The following is a 20938-nucleotide window of genomic DNA, read 5'->3' on the forward strand; positions in this document are numbered from 1 at the left end:
TTACAGATTTGTATAGAAAAGGGTACATTTTATTAATGAAATTTTTTACAGATAAGGGACTTTAAATATAGGCCTTGAATGCACGTGATATAGAGGGTTTATACATAGTGACCCCCCCGAGCTTCAGTCAAACTGGTTATTAGTGGAGCTCAGAGAATATAGACAATCTTGAGAGCAGAGGGATCCAACATGGCAATGCAATGTGATGCAATGTGATGCAAAGCTAGAAGGCAACCAAAGAGACTTAGAAAGTAATGGTGGGAGAGAATGAAGAGAAAGAGAGAAATGCAATGTGATGCAAAGCTAGAAGGCAACCAAAGAGACTTAGAAAGTGTAATGGTGGGAGAGAATGAAGAGAAAAGGACAAGAGAGTAGTATGAGGATGCGAGGTATGTGGTCACGAGAAAGTAGAGTACAAATATTGAAACAATCAGATCTAGCCATGTGACCGTCATTACAATCCTGCAAAGGTGGAATGATGGTGAGAAAGGTGGCGGTCGAGATTCTTTCAGAAACTTGGATTATGCCAGGATGCCACAATCTTAAGTCATAAAAGCAACATGCTATTATAGGAACGTGGATTATGCCTTGCCGCCACAATCTGACAATCTATAAAAAGCTTTGATCAACTCAACGGAATTATCCTTCAGCATACTACCATGAAACACCAACTAGTTATTAACAAACCAAATCACAAATAGAACCACTGCCCTTGAGCCATTGAGAAAGCTTATCTCTCAGAGGCAAGCAGTTTTGCAAGATCTTCCATATCAAAAATCTAATTTCCCCGACAGCAACGAATACCACACCGCTCCGCACCTGCGTTTCGCAATTGCCCAACCCCACCAAATACCACCTTATCCTTCGCCCCCTCTCTTGGCTCTCTCCTCCCTCTCTCCTCCCTCCTTCGCCCCCTCTCTTGGCTCTCTCCTCCCTCCTTCCACGTTTCCACCTCCTCCTCCTTAGCACTCACACAGCTGATCCCCCCCCCTTTTTTTAGTTTCATAGATGCCAGAGATCGCATTATCATGTGATCTATTAGGGGATTTACTCGAAAGCCACGACTACAAAGCCATGATCTTCATCCTCCCCCTGGAAGGCGCAACTGTAAGCCTTGTCGTTTGCTACCGCATGAGTCCTAATACAATGTAGGAATTGATACTTACTTCAAAATGCTTCTGCCAAAATGCTTCTTCTCTATTCGACTGGCCTTCATGAACTGTAGGTTGCTATCCATTGCCATAAATTCTGAACTTGTCCCACCTCTATGGATGCGCCACAAAGTGAGGCCATGTTGGCTGAATTCTGGCCTTGTGTGTTTCACTAGGCATGGTTCTTCAACATTGGCTACCTGACATTTGGCCGAGACTTTGAACCTGTACGCAAATGACAAGAAGATAGAATGGTAAAGTACTGACCACTAGAGCATACTGATTTGGACAAATCTTTAGCAAATCTTTGGCTAGCTTGTAGGCAATGACAGATGCACTACAACCCATACTAGCCAAATGGATAGTCTGGATCATCGCTAATAGTAGTTAATCTATCCGCGCTGTTAGTTCTCTCAGCAAGTCATATGAAAAAAAAGGGGGGGGCTCAGCAGCCCCCTAGAGTCTAGCGCAGACTCTGGGGGGCTGCTGTCCCCCCCCCTTTGTTTGGTCTCATAGATGCCAGAAATCGCAGAAACTGAAATTGAGACATTCCCTTTCTCTGGCATCCTTGGTTTCATGTCAAGAAATGGAATGTACTCATTGTGGTGGCGAGAAGGCCAATACTATTGAGGGATGCCAATGGTGAGATTGGCACGAGTGAGGCTATTCCCATTTTGAAGGCGCTACTACTTCGCAGCAGTTTTGTGGTGACTGAAAAGAGTACCAAGTGTTTTGAGTTGGAAAAAGATAAGAAGCACATGATAGAGCTAGAAGATAGCGCATGATGCTTTTTGTCTTTCAAGCTTTCTCTGGAAGAAGCTCCAATTATGTTGAGATTTCTATTATCATTTTTTTCCTTTGAGTTTTTATAGATCGAGAGGCATTTATTGCATATGCATGCAATGTGAGTGATTTGTGCTATTCTAATTCTCTTTGGGTGTCGTGCATGTGACTCTTGTCTATCTCAATGCTTGGTATTTCTCTGCTTAAGATTGTGATTTCTATTCTTTCAAAAGATTGTCATTATTTATTTGCTGTTGTATGTTATATTTAGAAGTCCCATAGTCTTCAAAATGGGATGCCTTTCTTGTATTCAGGGAGAAGGAACATGCATCACATTATGTGCTCTAGGTGGGAGGCATATTTTGCCAGTAGACACAGACTATGCAGTAATAGGATCTCTTAATGCAACAGATTTAGGAGTCCTAGTGTCTTCACAATGCGATTCCTTCTTGTATTAAGGGAGAAGGAGCGTGCATTGGATTATGTGCTCTCTTAGCTTATTAGCTTGGAGGCATATTTTACCTTTACCAACTATGTTCACCATATATGGGCTACCATCGTGAAAATGTCTCCCAAGGGAAGCCAAGGATGCCAGAGAAAGGGGGGGTTTCATATGAAAATTTGCCCCACACGGGAGATAGAAAATGGACAGTGTGTACTCCTAAGATGTACAGCCTACTCACATATCAGAGAAGGCTATGGGGTAAAAGAGATCTAAAAAATCTATTGGAGCACCAAATTTCTTAGTATAGACGATGAAATGCTATCTTAGAGCCATGTGGTTATGTTGGCAAGATCCATGGTTCGAAATATATTCGAAGCTTTCATAGGTCATCTCCATTAGTCTCTAGTCCTATTATTGAATTAGGATTAGCATTCATTTAAAGAGACTAGTATCGAGGACTTCTTTCAAGAAATTGATATGTATCTCAATTGTCTTAAGGGTTAAAATTTTCACTATCTTAAGGGTTTGAATCATTTATATATGCTTATGCATTTTATATTCTACTATCTTAAGGATTTGAAACATTTTGTATATACATGTTTCATAGTAGTGAGCATTTTCATCCTAACAAGATGGCACTAAGGCGAAAGAAATCAACTACAAGAGGTAATTCTAAAACTTTTTGGTATTGATATCCTTGGCATATCTATGATGGACATGAGCAATATATAACTCATCTTTGCTGGTTGTGATATATATTCAAGGGAACTAAAACTTATGCATTGAGATCTGGACCATCAAGAAAATCTGTGAGTGAGGAGTGCACGTCTCGTATGTGAAGAGAGTGGGAGAGAAGGAAGGAGTCTCACTTGCGGCTTTCTTACATATACAATGGGGGAATACACACAAAGGTGGAGGCTGAAAATAGTTTTCCTCTTCTTAGTTGTGAAAGCCAAAAGAACTCTACGTACAAAGGAATAGATGAATCCTATATGTGGGTCTCAAACCAAACTCAGCTAACTAAGGTGGCATACTAACTGAGCCATGAACTAGAGTACATAAAGATAGCTGTCATCCAACTATTATTCATGGGTGGTGTACCAACTGCATCTGCGGCTAGCAAGTCGGTGACATAAATGCACAACGGTCACCCTGGCATATCATGAGTGGAGCTCGATATCTCAACACTCCCCCTCGAGCTCAATCCCAATTCCTACACACCAAGCAGGTCTCTGAACTTGCGCAGCTTCTCTGCACCCAATGTCTTTGTAAATATGTCAACCACCTGATCCTCTATGTTGACATAAACTAGATCAATAAGACCTAGTAAAACCTTCTTCTGCACATAGTGATAATGCACCTCAATGTGCTTTGTTCTAGCATGATAGACTAGGTTATTTGCCAAGTGTATACTGCTCATGTTGTCACAATAAATGACAATTGGCCCATCTGTAGACTGATGCATATCATAAAGTAGCTTATGCAACCAAGCTACCTCACATGTAGCCATTGTTGCACCCCTGTACTCAGCCTATGTGCTCGACAAGGCAACTATAGGCTGTTTCTTGCTACTCTAAGTGATTGCAGCACTCCCAAAAGAGAACACATATCCACTGGTAGATCATCTATCAGAAATACTACCAGCCCAATCAGCATCAGTGTATCCATGCAACAGCGAGATATGATCTCTTGGAGTGCCATGATTGCTGTGTGTGCCCATAAAGGGCATGGCAAAGAATCTCTGCAACTATTTGGCCAAATGTAGGTTGAAGGTCTCATGCCAAACAAGATCACCTTCATCTGCATTGTGGATGCTTGTGCTTGTATGACATCCCTAAAAGAGGGTCGTGTGACCCATGCTACTGTTGCTGGCAATGGATGGGGGTCAGATGTTATTGTGGGGAATGGCCTTGTCCATATGTATTGCAAGTGTGTGAACCTAAATGATGCAAGGGCAGTGTTCTTAGAGATGTCATAGTGGAATGTGGTCTCCTAAAGTGACATAAGTGCTAGTTGTGCTCAGAATGGGCATGGCAAGGCAGCCCTGCAACTGTTCAGTGGAATGCAAGTGAAAAAAAGTCTCTTGATCTCTTTATTTATTGATAGTGCACTATGCGGATGGGAATTCTCTTCATGTTGGTTTTCTATTACTCCTCATCTCCTCCCAATCTAAGCCGTGATACCTTCATTTTGATTTGAAAGAAAGGTTTTTCCAAATTCCATGCACACATTATTGTACACACATAGTATTGCATGAGGATCCTTCCATTACTTCATAAGCCTTACTTTACGAAGTTGTCATGTCAGGTTCATTCATATCCGTAAGCAAGGCCCTCACTCTCTAGGTGACATCAGGAGATGTCGGCCTCTAACACCCCCTCTCAGCTCCTGGATGGAATAAAGACGCTAGGGGGTCAAATGACAAAATACAACTACAAAGTCATATTCGACGGTGATGAATGCATTATCAGAGACAAATCCAAAAGATGTCAGCTAGTAGCAAAAGGTGTCAAGGAAGGACGCTTATACAGAATGCTAGCTATAGTACCAGATAAGCATGCCATGTCAAGTCAAATGCAACAGATGCCACTATCTATAAAATGGCACAAGAGATATGGTCATGTCAATTTCAAGTACTTATTAGATCTCAGGAATCAGAATATGGCGATTGGGATTCTGAAGCTACAGTTTCTTAGAAAAGTTTGCGAAGCATGCTGTTTCAGCAAACAAAAGTGAACCAACTTCGTCAAAAGTACCTCTCGTGCATGAGGTATTCTTGATTTGATACATACAGATGTATGGGGTTATGCCCAGACCCACAGCATCAATGGTTCACTTTATTACTTGACCTTCATCGACGACTATAGCAGATATTGTTGGGTCTACTTTCTGAAAGAGAAATCTGAAGTGTTTTCCAGATTTCAAGAATTCAAAGCCATGGTAGAAAACCAGACAGGCAGAAAGATTAAGGTCATGAGATCAGACAGATGAGGTGAATACATGTCTTCAGCGTTCATGAACTTTTGCAAAAATCACGGCATTCGAAGACAATTCACATGTGCAGATACTCCTCAACAGAATGCAATAGCTGAAAGGAAGAATGGGACTTTAGCAGACAGTGCTAGAGCAATGCTTAGTGAAAAACATCTTCCGAATCAGTATTGGGCAAAAGCAATAGCTATAGCTAACTACTTGCTTAATCGGCTTCCTACCGAACCGATACAGGGTATGACTCCTTATGAAGCATTCATTGGACACAAGCCACGCATTGGGCATCTCCGCATATTTGGTTGCATAGCATATGCCCACATACATGATGATCATCGCAGGAAATTGGATGTGAAGTCACGCAAATGCATCATGGTTGGCTACAGTGAAGAAAGCAAAGCATACAAATTGTATGATCCCATCAATCGCAAAGTCATTATCTTCAGAGATGTAATCTTTGATGAGGAATCAGAATGGAAAACCTCACCTACACAGGAGATAGAAGCATCGACTTCACAGTCATCTACAGAATAGGTTGATGAAGAAGAGCAAGAATTGCCAGCAACACCCCAAGCAGCGCCACAGCAGCTCAGATGGTCTACTAGGGAAAGCAGACCACTAGCCAGATTGACATATGCTCAAAAAGCAAAGCAATTCAGGTGGAAACCATCAACTATGCTCTTATGACTACCATCATGGCTATAGAAGAGCCAATGTACTTCAAAGACGCAGTAGACAAGCCAGAATGGCAAACTGCTATGAATGAAGAAATGGATGCTTTGTATAAGAACAATACTTGGCATCTTTACCAAACCACTCGGTAAAGAGCTATTCGAGAAACACCGACTAGCTCTTGGTTTGACGCAAAGGAAGGACATTCCCTTTAAAGGGGTGTGATGGAATGATCAATCCTTCTTCGATTCCCCAGAATCATCATCTTGAGGGAAGGCCTACTTGATGATGTTGATCTTGAAGGAAGGTGTTGAGAGTTCATGCTCAACATCATCTGATCATGTGTGCATAGCACCATCACGTGATCATATGTGCATAGCACTAACCTTATAGAGTGCTATAAAGGAAAGGGTTAGATCCCCTAACCCTAACCCTAAAAGGGTTTGTATATATTCTATTTTTTCAACTAAATCTAGTGTACAGTTAGTCATTTGTGGTGTACTCTCTAGCTGTGCCCTCTCTCCTCATCTCCACTCTTCTCCTCTCCCCTCTTCATATTTTGTCACCACACACACCCCAAGGCACCATGAGATGAGATGAGGTGTAATGAGATACAATGAGGGGACCTTCATGAGCTAACTGAGCTACATGAGTTAAATAAGGAGGGTAGTCCCCAACCTTCTTCGAAGGAACCAATTATTATTTTTTAAATATCTTAAAGAAAGTGAAATTTTTATAATAAAAAAAGAGAAAGAATGAAGAAAAAACTAAGAGCACTCTAGGTATTTGATGGGCTCGTAATGCTTATTTAATGTTTTTTCCTTTTATGTTGTAAATAAATATACAACAAATCCTTAGATAAAATATTTTTTATTAAAAATTTGCTATAAATGAAATTAAGTCTCAGCAAAAGTTTATGAAGCTAATTTTTTTAGTTTCACAATATTGACAAAATATCATATAATATTATATATTTTCTTTTCAATTTGTAAGTAAAATATTAAATCTTGGCAAAACTTTTAACTTCAAATCTTGGCAAATGTTTCAAATTTCTATTTTTATTGGGTCATATAAACTTTTGATGCCAATATAAAAGTTTAACATGAAAAAATAATCCATGATTAGCCAATAAGGAAAAATAAAATGAAGAGGGAAAAAAGGGGGTTAGGAATATTTAAAAATGAGTAAATATATATATATATATATAATTATACCCAAACACAAGTATGTGTATAAGTTAATATCAAAGGAAAAAGTGATAAAACAAAAAGGAAGAAATTACATTATTTTAGAAAGAGAGTACATATATAAAGAGTCAAAACAAATATAAGGGCAATTAAATAACAAAGAACAAATTAAAGGGATTAATGTGGTGAAATATATGGACTTAAAGGGATTTACAGTGGTGAAATATAAGGACTAATGTAAGGATTAAAGGCATTAATAACTATAGAGAAGTGTTATGTTATGTGTGCGTTCATGCGTGCATGCATGCGTGCATGCGCGCGCGCGCGCGCGTGTGTGTGTGTGTGTGTGTGTGTGTGTGTGTGTGTGTGTGTGTGTGTGTGTGTGTGTGTGTGTGTGTGTGTTGCTAAAGCTAGGAAATAATATTACATCCAAAACCGACTTGGAAACTTATGGCAAGTGCCAGAGGATCACACAGCTTATGAGCCATGCATCGATATGTGAACTAAGTTGGCAGGATGAGCCAAGCTTAGACACAAGTAATGAGTATGTTCAAGTTCACGAATCAAGCACAAAGTCAATAGATTGATCTTATTCTCAATTATAGTTACCTCTCTCAAGGGATGGTAACTAGTAGAAAAAAGCTAAGGAAATTATTGAACATTTCTTGAAATTCAACCTTTTCAATTGGAGAGAGATGTTTTGAAAGCATGGAATCAAGTTGTTCGGGGGGAGCTATCACCATCTCCTCTTGATCCAAAGTTGGTGATACTTCCATAATATACACATCTGCCTCTTATGTCTCATGCCTTCAAATATTTTTGTGGATGCAATTGTGGAGAGGAAGGCATACCTTCATTGTTTTCAATCTCTAATTGCCCTAGGTATCACATGCATTTTCGCTTTGGAGTGATCAAAGGATACGTAACATGTCCTCCAGTAAGTGATTGCATCAATTGTCCTAAGCCAAGAAAGGTCCATGATCACTAGATAACCTCTCCTTGTATCTTTGATACCAACTACAAAGAAATTTAGGGATGTGGTGATACCATTCACTTTTATGGGAAGGTGCTCAATTGCTCCAAGGAGGGTGGATAGCTTCAAACCATCCACTCCCTTAATGCAAGTAGCCTATTTCCTTGTGCATGAGAGATTAAGTCTTTTCATAATGTGAGGCACCACTATGTTACAAGAACCTCCTCCATCAACACAAGCACCCTTTACTCTATAATTATCTATGACCATTTAAATCTATTGTGTGCAGATGTCAATTCGTAACTTCATAAATGGAAGATATCTCATGTACCATCCCCTTCTTCTTTGTTTTTTGAGTAGAAAGGCCTTGGTGGATCTAGCGCACACTATAGCTTGTTTACGAGCAACACAATGATGGAAAGAACAAAATATTGATGGAGCGATCATGGGTAGATGCTTAGGAAGAGTGGAGGTATGATTACAAGGAGTAAGGGAGTAAGGAGAAGATGGGAACTATAAATCAATGGGGAGGTATAGAAGAGAAAAGAGAGACATCATGGGAAGGGAATGAGGGGTAAGAGGGGAGGGTGTGTATGGAAGAGAGGTCTCCTTATGGTATTGCATTAAGACCGATATGTACAAGGAGGATATATGGAAGACTATGAGGATGTATACAAGGGAAATGAGAGGCAAGAGGGGAGGGTGTGTGTGGAAGAGAGATCTCCTTATGGAATAAAGTAAGAGGAATTACTGCATTAAGACCGAGATGTACAAGGACGTTATGTGGAAGACTATGAAGATATGTACAAGGGAAATGAGGGGCAAGAGGGGAGGTTGTATGTGTAAGAGAGGTCTCCTTTTTTGATAGAGTAGGAGGAATTTTTGCATTGAATATGTTGTGTACAAGGAGGCTATGTGGAAGACTATAGATGTGAGAATGTATGAGAATTTTTGTATCAAGAAAGAGGCCCCCATTTAATAGCCAAATTTTCATTCATTTCTTATCATACTATGTGCAAATGTGCAGAAGGGTGGGCAGCGGGGGGGCATCTTCCATGTTGGCGTCTTTGCCTAGTATCTCTCAAGGGGGTGCGACAACCATTAGCCCCATTTTCTACATAAATCAAGATCCTATCTCCTAGGTCAAGAGTGGATGATTTGCCTCCTTGGATCCTTCCTCTATGTTAAAATGCACACTAACGCCTATGTCAAAGGACAAGCAAAGGGTCGGCACAAAGATGCTTGCCACCTCATTCTACTTTCCTCTTGTAAAACTATCATGTGCATGAACTATTCTCATCCACACTATGCACACATGGGGCCTTCGACATGGAGGGGCTGCCACATGAGTAAGCTTTCAACCTCAAACATGGGTTCGTAGCCCATGTAGTCTATATTATACATGCCACTTCATATTACATATGTTGCAAATATACATAATTACATTAGTATTTTTACTATTAGCATCACACACACACATACACACGTGCATATGCATGTGTGCATGTGAATGTGTGCACATGCATGCACACACACATTCAGGATATGTGTCCTTGACATTATTTTTAAACTATCATTGGTTTTCCCTTTGAGCTTTGGCAAACAGAGGTGAATACCTTTATTTTCAATGCTCCAAGGAAACAATCAATTTTGATGCATCAAGAGGGATGAAGTTTGAATATGATTAGGATGGAAATCCAAGCCAACAAAATTATAACTATTGGACTCTTGCTTGTAACATGGCCAAGAACAGCGTCCTAATGTCAAGACTTGAGTTATGTCATATTTGGGAGATAATATCCTAAAGATATGCATGGTTCAAACCAACTAATATGTTCTTAAGTGCTAGGGATATTTTGAGGTAGGGAACCCTATCTTAGGATAAAGTCCAAGAAAGTATCTCTCAAGACTAGGCGTAATTTTGATTTGAACATGAAACATTTATAAATTGGTTGCAAAATGGTGTAAAAGATGTCATCAAGCATGTTATCATAATCTCCTATGCAACCTAAGAGAAACCAATGCATAACACATTCAAGAAGGCTTGTAGTACATGAAAATAAAATTGGACATAAAAAACAAAAGTAGTAGGTCGATAGGCTATCAAAGTATGATGAGGTTTCATCAATGATATCATCTCTTGAGAGTCTCGAACTTCACTTACTTGTATCATACAATTTGAATGCTTTGGATTCCTTTGAATATCCTACGAAGACACATTTACATGTCAAGTCTTTTTTGGAGTTCATCGTCAAGAATATGTGCATAACCTAGAGAGCCAAATACTCTCAAATGATCAGTTGAGGTTTTCATTCCTATGAATGCATCTTATGGTGTCACATTTTGCAAAATAATAGTAGGACAAATGTTTCTTCAAAATGATTTTTCCCAAGATGGCCTTGGAATTTTATTTTCGCCCAACATATTCTGTGTTGGTTGTACAACGACTCTATATTTCCTTTTTGCTACTCCATTCTACTAGGGAGTATATGTGCATGTCAATTGCCTCTTTAAGGAATTGAAGAGGATTGAGGTCCATGACATGGGACCCTCAACACTAAAAAAGGCTTGAGACTCATGTAATGGAATTTTTAAGATTAGGGAATATCCTCCTCCATTGCTAATCACAAGCATTTAATTCAACAATGTGAATAAGTTTCTACCATGATCTTCACTATTTGAGCAATCTCTTCTTTATGAACTAAACAAATACTTTCTTGTTGTGTCATTTATAAAAGTGAAAAAGTATTGCTACCTTCAAATAATATAACTTTCCATGCATTGACGCCAAAGGATATTTTTCTTGTGTGACCGGTTCTTAGGCAATAGTTCACATTGTTGCTTAACATATAGGCATCCTTTGCACAAATACCATTGCTTTACTAGTGGACCATGTTTTGTTTTTTAAGTAGCTATATGGCCTTAAAGTGAAGATCCCCTAAATGAGGTTGTTGCCACTATTTCTTGCACCATCTAAAGGAGCTACACTACTTGATTCCTTGTTGTTGTAAGCTAAGGCTTAGCCTATAGCTTCAAGATGGCTACTATGTGCAACACTTTCCCTTGGCATTTGCTCAATTTACATGTTATGGCTTTGACAGGCTCAATCAATACATGGTGCTCTAGTTTGATCGCTTGTCATCTCTTCCATGATGAGCAACTTTGTTAACACATCTAGGAACTTTACCATTTGCTTTTTCTTAGCACTATTCCATTGGATCTTATGCTCCTTGCTATATGTATTCAACGAAACCTACCATTTGTTTTTCTCAGCACTGTTCCATGTTTGCTTAAGTTGCCTTGCATGAGCTTGGCTAGTGTATGCCACACCGTAAGCTCCTTTTGGAGTTGGCTCTGTATGTGATTTGCTTATGGAATCCTTGCTATACCCACTTGCAGTAGCTTGGGATACTTGTATAATTGCTCTCTACATGACATCTCTACATGATGACTTTCATGCTTGCTATCCTTTAAACCTTTTATTTGCCACACTACTAAAAGAATGCGCATTGGCTCTAAGAGCCTTATGTGCTTTGCCTCTTTTGCTAACTTGTAGAGTTTCCTTTGGCTTTGATGATGGTAGAGCTTGCTTAGTGTATTGCCTCCTTGTTAAGCTTGTTTCACCCTTACTAGTTGCACCTATTTATGCTTGGTTAAGCTACTACTTTATGCTACCCTCCAATTTATGCACAAGCTCCTCTCTACCAAAGCTTTGCTACACTTGTGGATGTTACGCATCCTTCAAGCTTGCTTGAGGGATGCTTTACTTGCAGCTTCCACAACTATGTGTTCTCACAAAGCCCATGTTGTGCACACAATGAAACAAGATCCAAGTGCAACTTGGCACAAATATTGAATGAAGGAGATTCTCTCTCTCTCTCTCTCTCTCCCCTCACATACTCCGCAAAGCATTGGACCATTAGAGTTAGAAAGGGGAAAAGGTGTCATGCTATCCTCTTTCACGTGCTAGATACTCTTTGGCACAACAAACAAGATCCGAGTAAAATGGGAGCAAGCTCCCTCACATTCACTCTCGGTGGAATGAAAGAGCATTCACATTGTCTTTCTTTGTCTCCACTCCAAGCTCAACCATTAATTTTAACACCTGATTGAATAGATGGCATACTCACACAAACAAATGACAAAAGAGAAGATCATGTGTTCCTTAGAAACTATATACCACTACTATTATGAGCTTGAACATAATACCAGGTATAGGAAAGCCTATTAGGTTGCCCTAAGATTATGATTTTTTTGCTCAAGTCCATTTATGGTTTTATACTCATATATCAACAAATGTTCATAATTTATTAAGACTCAACAAAAGGTCCTTCTGTTTGTCATCTATAGTGATCATATGCTTTAAATAATCATGGCACTTGGGCTTCATTACACCACATTCAATCTCAATGGAAGAGGAGAGCACTCTCTACCTCACATCCACTCCAACATAAACTACAAGCTCTAATACCATGTTGAAAAGTGCAAGAACTCACACTACACAAGGAGAACAACACTCTAACACCATGTTTACTGTTTGTTGTGAAACTATAGTAGTGTTTCCCTAAGATAGTAAGGGCCTACTTTCATTTGAACTTGAAGTCCATTCCTCAAATTTAGCATATTTGTGCAACAAAATAGCCGCGAATGCGATGTCAATACTCTGCCATTTGTAGCCCAAACATTTTCAACAATTCCACAACAAAACAAGCACATGCCAATATTCAATATGCTAGCAATAGTACCCCAATGGATAGCATTCCACCCAAGGCCAACCAAAAGCAAGGACAATTGCAAAGTAATAGCTCATAAGGTTATGGGCTTGGCTTGTTGCACATGTCGCCAAACAAGATAAACAAAGTATTAGGCACCAAGTGTCCTTCATGAATGCGCTACAATTGCTATGACCAATCTGCATAGCTTAGGACGATCAATCACTACAGGGGGGGCGTTCAGCACCAGCAATCACATGGCAGACAACCACCTCAGCAGCAATCTGGTGGGACGGACTGAACACCTATACTAGGTCAGCAATGAGAGGCATCAGCCTATTGAAGGAGGGCCTCCCCTTCCCATTTGACACATTGGCCTAAGCCTTCATGTGGGCCGACATTTCTAGGCGGGAACTACAGGGCTTTGCTATTAAATACTGCTCCCTTGTCCTTTAGCCTTTGTTCAAGGCAAGCATATTTAAGTTACGTCAGGATTAGGACATTCTGTGTCATGGTTCCATGATGGAGGTCCTTGCTTTCCACAGTAGTTAAGGTGGGGGTAAAACTATAGTCACCTACAAGTTAATACTAACTACTACAAGAAAAGAGCATGACCGGCTACAAAGCCATCCCCACTGAAGTATGAAGCTATATGAAATTACAAGACCACACTTAAATTAGATATACACAAAACCCAACCTTGAGGAAATGGTGTATATCTTCGTAAGGCTGAATGTAGTCAATGATAAAGAAAAACATAGGTCAAAATGAAGAGAAAAAGGGGAGAGAGAGAGAGAGAGCGCGCGCGAGAGAGAGAGGGGGGGGGGGGGGAAGAGGGGGGCGGGGGGGGACCATCATCATAGAGGGGGGCGTGTGGGGACCATCGTCGTCTATGAAAGGAGTGTGAAACAAGACCAAAAGCTGGACAGGTAAAAGTACTCAGTAGGCACAGCAATGCTTAGCATTCTGTGCTGGTTTCACCAGACTCTAGAACCTCTTAGAAACATGGCCCCTTTCTTTACTGCCAATTGGTTCGTTAGGAGATCATTGGCATTGTTTCTCCACATTTCAGGAATATTTCTTGATATTTGTATCCTACGAGTGTCTCTACGATAAGACATCAAAGTAGAGTTTGATCCCTCGTTTCCAGAATAATTATTTTATGTTGCCGGTAAGACATCAAAGTAGAGTTTGATCCCTCGTTTCCAGAATAATTATTTTATGTTGCGAAGACTTGCAGAACCCCCTATTGTTTCGATTACATGAAACACGTTTTGGGCCCACGGCTTACAAGGTCACAATGAGATGAGTCACTAAATCTCATCTTCCTATTGATCCATAGCCCATGACTTGTCAGCAGCTTAACGTTACTTCTTCCCCATGCCCTATCCAGCTGTGCAGGGGTTCAAGCTTTCCACTAACAAAGACCCAAAACATACGTCGAAAAGTCAGAAAAACATTCAATTATGAAACACAAGAATCGCATTGCCAAGAAATAACAAAAATAAATGTCAGTACTCAACCAAGGGATCAGTTTTGCATCAAAGTTTGCAATATTAAAGCACAAGCCTGCTTCCTTTTAAGAATATCAACTCTGTTCATTTTTAGAAAGATCTGCCAGAAAAACCATAGCAAATACATTACACATCTCATATTTGAAGTACTCAAAAACCTAAGCAGAAAGATGAAGCCCACTTGAAGATGTATTGTAACGTAGAGTACTGTGTCACATCATCATCAGAATCTCTGCTAAATGTCCGTAAGTAAGGACTCGTAAGCAAAGCAAGGCACTCGAGGTGGTCTGCTCAAAAATTAATCTTAAAAAAAGGTGCACATGATATAAATTAAAAAATTGGTGATTACATTGAAAAGGGCCCTGCTAATTTTAGGAATAGAGTTAAGTACAAGGGTGCAGATCTCTTTGAAATCAAGGAGGCTTTCTTTAGCACTCATATTCTTTCTATATCAAGGAATTGGTAGAGATCAAGGTTAATCCTTGAGGAAGAATATGGTGTCGGTACACCTTTTCATTGAGCTGTTCACCTCAGTGTGTCATTGAATATGTGAATCCACCTCACTGAAACCCTCCTTTGCAATGCACAAACTGATCAAGCTCCAAGATTAGAAACAAAAATCACTGTCATCAGTGTGTTCCAGTTGCCCATGGCATACACCGACTAACCTCGCATGTACTTTGTCTTCCCCATCTGATGGCTTGACAAATGAGCATTGTGGCACATGATACTCTGTCCAGCACTAACCACCCTTCCTTGTCCGTAGGTACTTTTTAGTTTCCTGTTCTACTCTTGATTAATAATGGAACGACACTTCAAAAAACCCGGACTGTCCCAAAAGGTTTTAACTAATACATCTTATGACCCCCCCCCCCCCCCCAAAAAAAAAAAACTGTCTATTTGCAATAAATGAATACTAAACACAACATGGATCTGGCATCATATTAGATACAAACGTGCATGTGTGCATGCGCGTGTGTGTGTGTGTGCATGTGCACATTTTAAAATGCCAGCCTGGTGCAGCCTGTTGTGTTCTTGCATATGCACAGAATGGTGCAGTGTATATACACAAAAGTATGGCTTTAAAAATAGGCGTTTTCGGTTTCCAAAAGTAAGGTTCTGAATATGAGTCGTGCAGAAAATAAGAAAACTGAAATTTTGCATTGGGAAAGAACCTTACCTTTCTTTGGGCCAAAATCAGTGGATACAATGGTAACATTATCCAAAAACAAGCAGACAACGGCACAATCATCCACCTTTGAGGTTGGATGCTTGGATCTCCACACATGCACTGCAGTGTCTACGACTGCCTTTGCTGCAGCAGACCTGACAGGCGCTGAAGCTACTATCTCAACGACTTGATCATTGCTCAAAACATCCCATACCTGGAGGCAAAATAGCAAAAAACGATGCTCAGGTCTATAACAAGTCAACACAACCTCCATTATCAAATTGGAAAAAGTTTATTACAGTCCAGCTTTTCTACGGGGGGGAAACAAATTATAATGCACCAATAAGGAATAGGTTTAGCACCCCATCTGTTGCAAGGACTACGAATTCGTCTTTCTCTGTCAACTGCCGATAGGTGACTTCAGGCACCGATATCACCCCAAATGTCTTTAGACAGTAATCACCCAGTGCCCTTGCCATAGCTAAGCCAGGGGCATTAAGATGTGGCAGCCAAACTCTCTTCACTGAAGGTTCATCGCGCAATGCAAATACACGGCCTTTACATCGCCTGATCCGCTCAGCCTCCTCTGCTCGAAAATATCAGGGGAAAGAAAAGTTGCACAAGGCAGCACACATTCAGACAAGTAATGGATGGATACATACAGGAAACGTAATATTAATTCCAGACGATATCACAATATGAAGTGAATTCCAGACGTACTAGGTAAATTGGGCCTCAAATCAACAGTAAGCTGTAAAGCTAATAGAGAGTCATCATTAGCTCTTGTTCCCAAAACAGCTCGTGAATCTCCAACGTTCCCAACAATCAGATCATTGCCCTGGATAAAAATCAAAATTTTCAGAAAAGGCTGAGAAGTGAAAATTGGCACCTAATTGCAAAGACATTCAGGCTGCAAACCTGCTTCACAAGAGTAACAGCGGTAGTCCCACTCGAGACGCAGTCAACACTGTCATCTACTAGGAGTTCTCTGTCCATCAACTTATAAGCGTCCAGAAAAGACTCTTTCCATGAGGTAATCAAGTGAGGATCTCCAGGAGCTCTTCCTACAAAGCCATTTCCGGTTTGATTGACAGAACCATTTTCCATACCATCTGGTGATAAGGTGGCTCCTTCATCAGCACGATGCAAAACTTGCCAGCAAGATGCTAACTTGAGGGGTAGTATGTCTCGAACGTTCCTTGCAACAAGATGCCCGTGTGGGCCATGACCATCAAAAACACCGCAGAAGATTGTGTCCTCTCGAGAAGCAAAGCCCTATGATAAACAAAGAAATAAGAAAGATACCGTCAAAAGATTCACAGCAATGACTTCACAAGGATTCACCGAAAAATGCAACAAGAAATGCAATCTCTAAACCCATGACAACCACACGAGGTTGTTTACACCAGTTCAAAAAGTACTTTTGGGTTTCATCAGATCATCTCGCTTCAAAGGTGCGTGCTGACATTTGCTCTCATACTCACACGTCTGATCAACACGGCAAAACGAGAAAATTTGCCAGACTCATTGGTTGCTTCTCCTTCTATTATGAGCATACCTCCCACACAAGCATGGCATCTTGGTTGATCCCTTTAAGACCCTTCTTTGTGAACAGCGATGCGATATTGTTTCCTCCATTGGCGGCAAACCTTTCATGTAGAGCACCGTTAAGCTTTGACTCCTCTAATTTTTTGGTTTCTTTCTTCCTCGATTTGGCAGGTTTGCGGCTGCAGGTTCCGCCCAGATCTTTGCTCTTTTCTTGCTTAGTCTTCACAGTGCAGGTCGTGCCGTTTGCCGATAAGCGGGAAGCTGTCTTCCGATTCTTTAGAGGAGATCCGGCATGCCGACTTGGAGAAGAGGCAAACGCTGGCGAACGCGGGCTCTCCAACCTTGCAACATTGAAGAGCTCGACTTCCTCACCAGGAAGGATGAGAGGCCATGCTCGAATACTGAATAGGCGGAGTAAAGCATGTTTCCACGCAGTCCACCCCTCGAGGATGACAGGGTGTTCCGTCAAGAAACTCAGACAGTCGCACATCACCGTCTCGAGGTAAAAAGTTGTCTAACAATATCCAGAATTCGCTGTTCGTCTCAACAGAGATCCAAAGACGCGCGGAAAGCGCAATGTATCACGGTTTTGCTCTCCTGTCGAAAATCCACCTGAAAATTCTTCTCACCGCCCGTTCTCGACAAGATCCCGCGGTATCTTTGATTTTCTTTTCTCTATGCGTGAATTGCGATCGATCTTCTATATTCAGATTCACGAAAACTTTTGGCAGCCTTACTGACGGAAATTGCACATATGTCTCCTTTCTCCCTCGTTGCGCAAAGACTTCAACACGGACAGACGCATTAACACGCCAAAGGAACCATTCCTTAGGGATGCCCCTCTTTCGCGGGGCCGCTGGCTTTCGAGATAAGATGTAGGGATCGTTGTCGAGGGTCTGCTGAGGCAGGAGAAATAACTGAGTCAGCTACTGGGAAAGGAATAAAGAGGAGGAGAGCGTAGCTAGAAGGCGATAAGCTTTGCTGGCTATGCCGGATCTTGATGAAGAATGAAGAAGACGATCCAGTAAAAACATTCTTATCCACACCTTAATTACGTGTTTTGCCCATAATCCGAAGCATCCTAACTAAAGCAAGTCTTAATCACCCTTCCTCCTTGGACTTACCATTCCTTTGCGGACCCCATGTCCGACACATTGTTGTTTCGATCATGGCCAATGAGACATCCCGCTTCCCACGCTTCACACCCTTGGTCCTCCACATATGAATGCAATAGCTTGGTCTAAGAGCATGTTTTCTACATCGTCGCCTCCGACCCCACAACACACAAGTACTACTTGCCATAATACATGGCACCCCTTGCAAAATGGTGTACTTAGAACCTCATATGCCCAATGCGCGTGAGGCAAAAGAAGGATTTTTGCCAACTAGTGTACATCTATTACACAAGGGGAGTTAGCCCAAAAAGGCTTCACCACTCCATAATCTAGATGTGGGTCTACTATTATATTAAAAACCTTGTCTTAAAATCGAAAGAGGTTCTTTTTTTGGCTTTGCAAGCTTGGCCTCTCTTAGGGGACCTTTGCTCATGAAAATTGGGTGTGTGGGCTCCTACATGGTTAGAGGCATCGATCCAAAAATAATCAAAGAATTGCTGCAAATCCTTGACATGCGGAGTACACCAAGAGTAAGAACCTAGATGATGATAGCAACAATGCTTAAATAAATAAATTCATTGACCCATAAAAATACAATATCTTTATGAAAAAATGATGCCAATAAAGGAAATGTAAGAAGGAATAGATGTATTTTACACTTCACTTTTCCCTTTTCTTCACCAAAGCTTGAATGGGATCACGTCAATTAGCGAGGATTAGTAATTCAGTGGCTAAAATGGTGCCAATAAAGGAAATGTAAGAAGGAATACATGTATTATACACTTCACTTTTCCCTTTTCTTCACCAAATCTTGAATGGGATCATGTCAATTAGAGAGGATTTGTAATTCCTCATCTACTAAAGAGGGTTGTCGTTTTCCCTTTTTGCATTGAATGTTTTATTTTTCACACACCCAGCCCACACTCACAGTGGTCTTATGGAGGGGCACCCCGCCCTAGACCGGTGGGCATGGGACCAGTTGTCTTTTTCCCTTTTTGCATTGAATGTTATCCATAGGATATATCATTTCATGTCATAGAGAATGTATGTGTAGTTTTATCCATCACCTAATGCATACCAAGGATTTTTTAAATCAAATTTGCATTGAATATTATCCATAACATATATCTTTTCACGTCATGGGAAAGCTTGATAAGCATTGTTGGGCAAAATTTTGAGCCTCTATATTACAAGGAGGAGAGACACATGTCCCTTGGCAAAATTTTGAGCACTTCCCTTTTTTTTCACCAAAGCTTGAATGGGATCCCATCAATTAAAAGAGGATTAGTTTTTGCTTGGCTAAAAGATAGATTCCTCATCTACTAAAAAGGATTCTCTTCTCTTTTTGGCTTTTTGCATTGAATGTTATCCGTAGCATAGATCATTTCATGTCATGGTAAAGCTTAGAGAATATGTAGTTTCACACATCACCTAATGCATAAAGAGGATTCCCTTTGTCAAATTTGCATCAAATATTATCCATAACATATTTCATTTTACATAGTGGGAAAGCTTGGAGAACGTATAGTTTTACACATCCCAATGTAAAATATGGAGGTACTTGATAAGCATCTTGGGCAAAACTTCGAGCTTGGATATCGTGAGACACATGTCCAATTAAAGAACGGTGGCAACCCATGTACAACTTCTTTTTATTAATGGGTGTTGCATGTCATTGTGCCTACGAGATAGCACGGTGGCATGGCAACGTACAAGACCAATAATGTCACAAGGCGTACATGCACTATATAGAGTTTTTCTCTAAGTGGTCAGTGATGTGTCGCCTTCGTTGCATGTGCAAAAACATGTGTCTTCTTCCTCGCATGTGCAAAAACATGTGTTGGTTAGCATTTAAAACTCTCACTTTGGAGGCTAGGTTATACTTTGATTAAGTTTTTCCACAAATTTGCTTTAAGTGCTTCTATCCTATTCTACTTTAACCAAAAAGTTGCAATAGGCCTACCCCCAAATTTTGAAATGGCACATTCTTCATGCTTTTCTTTTTCGATAAAGGCATTCACTTTCTATGCAAATGCAACTTACATTTTGTGTCATTTACTATGTGCCCCAAAAGACTTTTGTACTCATGGCTAACTTTCTAAGTTGCCAAAATATGTTTTTAATGTATTTGTTAGAGATGGGATGTGGTGTACAATTTTTGTACATGAGATCCACAAAAGGGTCGTTCCTTATGGTACAAATACAATTGAGATAAAGTTTTACTTTAATAGTGACAAAACCCATTTAGGGTTAGGGTTAGGGCATCTAACCCTTTCCTTTATAGCACTCTATATGTGTTAGTGCTATGCACATGTAATCACATGATGTTGAGCATGGTCTCTCAACAAATGGGCCCAATGGAGCATCTAAATCTTTTCTTTGTCTTTGAACTTCAATCTATGCCCTCCTTATCCACACAACTCACCATCTCTAAATTTGAGCACTACCTACCATATCTCTAGATATGAAAACATCATCTGTGACATGGTGCACGAATGTAAGCAATTGCTTTGAGTATATAGTTTGTTTTCCTAGTTCATGTCTTTGATCATTAACCCCCCCTCCAACTAGGTATAAAGCCACGGTAAAAAGAGTCACCCACAAATTTCATACTCACAACAAAACAAAACATCAAAGTTGATGGATGAAAATTTGTAGAGAAATCTAGACAAACACACT

At 40.4% G+C, this 20938-nt stretch overlaps 1 protein-coding gene across 1 annotated transcript; it reads right to left on the minus strand.

The window, feature by feature from the left end:
• Positions 1 to 14729: 14729 nt before the first annotated feature.
• On the minus strand, positions 14730 to 18131 carry LOC147905072 (putative protein phosphatase 2C 75). Its single transcript, XM_087389999.1, has 5 exons — positions 17155 to 18131; positions 16515 to 16871; positions 16317 to 16434; positions 15959 to 16182; positions 14730 to 15810 (listed from the first exon to the last, which is right to left on the minus strand). Exons 1-5 carry the CDS (start codon positions 17632 to 17634, stop codon positions 15508 to 15510), a joined length of 1482 nt encoding a protein of 493 aa, XP_087246125.1. The 5' UTR covers positions 17635 to 18131; the 3' UTR covers positions 14730 to 15507.
• Positions 18132 to 20938: the final 2807 nt, after the last annotated feature.

The sequence above is a fragment of the Dipteris shenzhenensis genome, chromosome 2, assembly GCF_047967505.1.
Source record: "Dipteris shenzhenensis isolate YYH24624 ecotype China chromosome 2, Dip_SZ_1.0, whole genome shotgun sequence".
NCBI classification, from domain to species: domain Eukaryota; kingdom Viridiplantae; phylum Streptophyta; class Polypodiopsida; order Gleicheniales; family Dipteridaceae; genus Dipteris; species Dipteris shenzhenensis.

What these genes read in the sequence shown, in the direction of transcription:
- LOC147905072 (XM_087389999.1), bottom strand. Translation starts at nt 17,634, where the DNA reads ATGTGCGACTGTCTGAGTTTCTTGACGGAACACCCTGTCATCCTCGAG. An exon ending in ATGCCATGCTTGTGTGGGAG is followed by an intron (nt 16,872 to 17,154) that starts GTATGCTCATAA and finishes TGTTTATCATAG; the next exon opens with GGCTTTGCTTCTCGAGAGGA. An exon ending in TAGTCCTTGCAACAGATGGG is followed by an intron (nt 15,811 to 15,958) that starts GTGCTAAACCTA and finishes TTTTGCCTCCAG; the next exon opens with GTATGGGATGTTTTGAGCAA.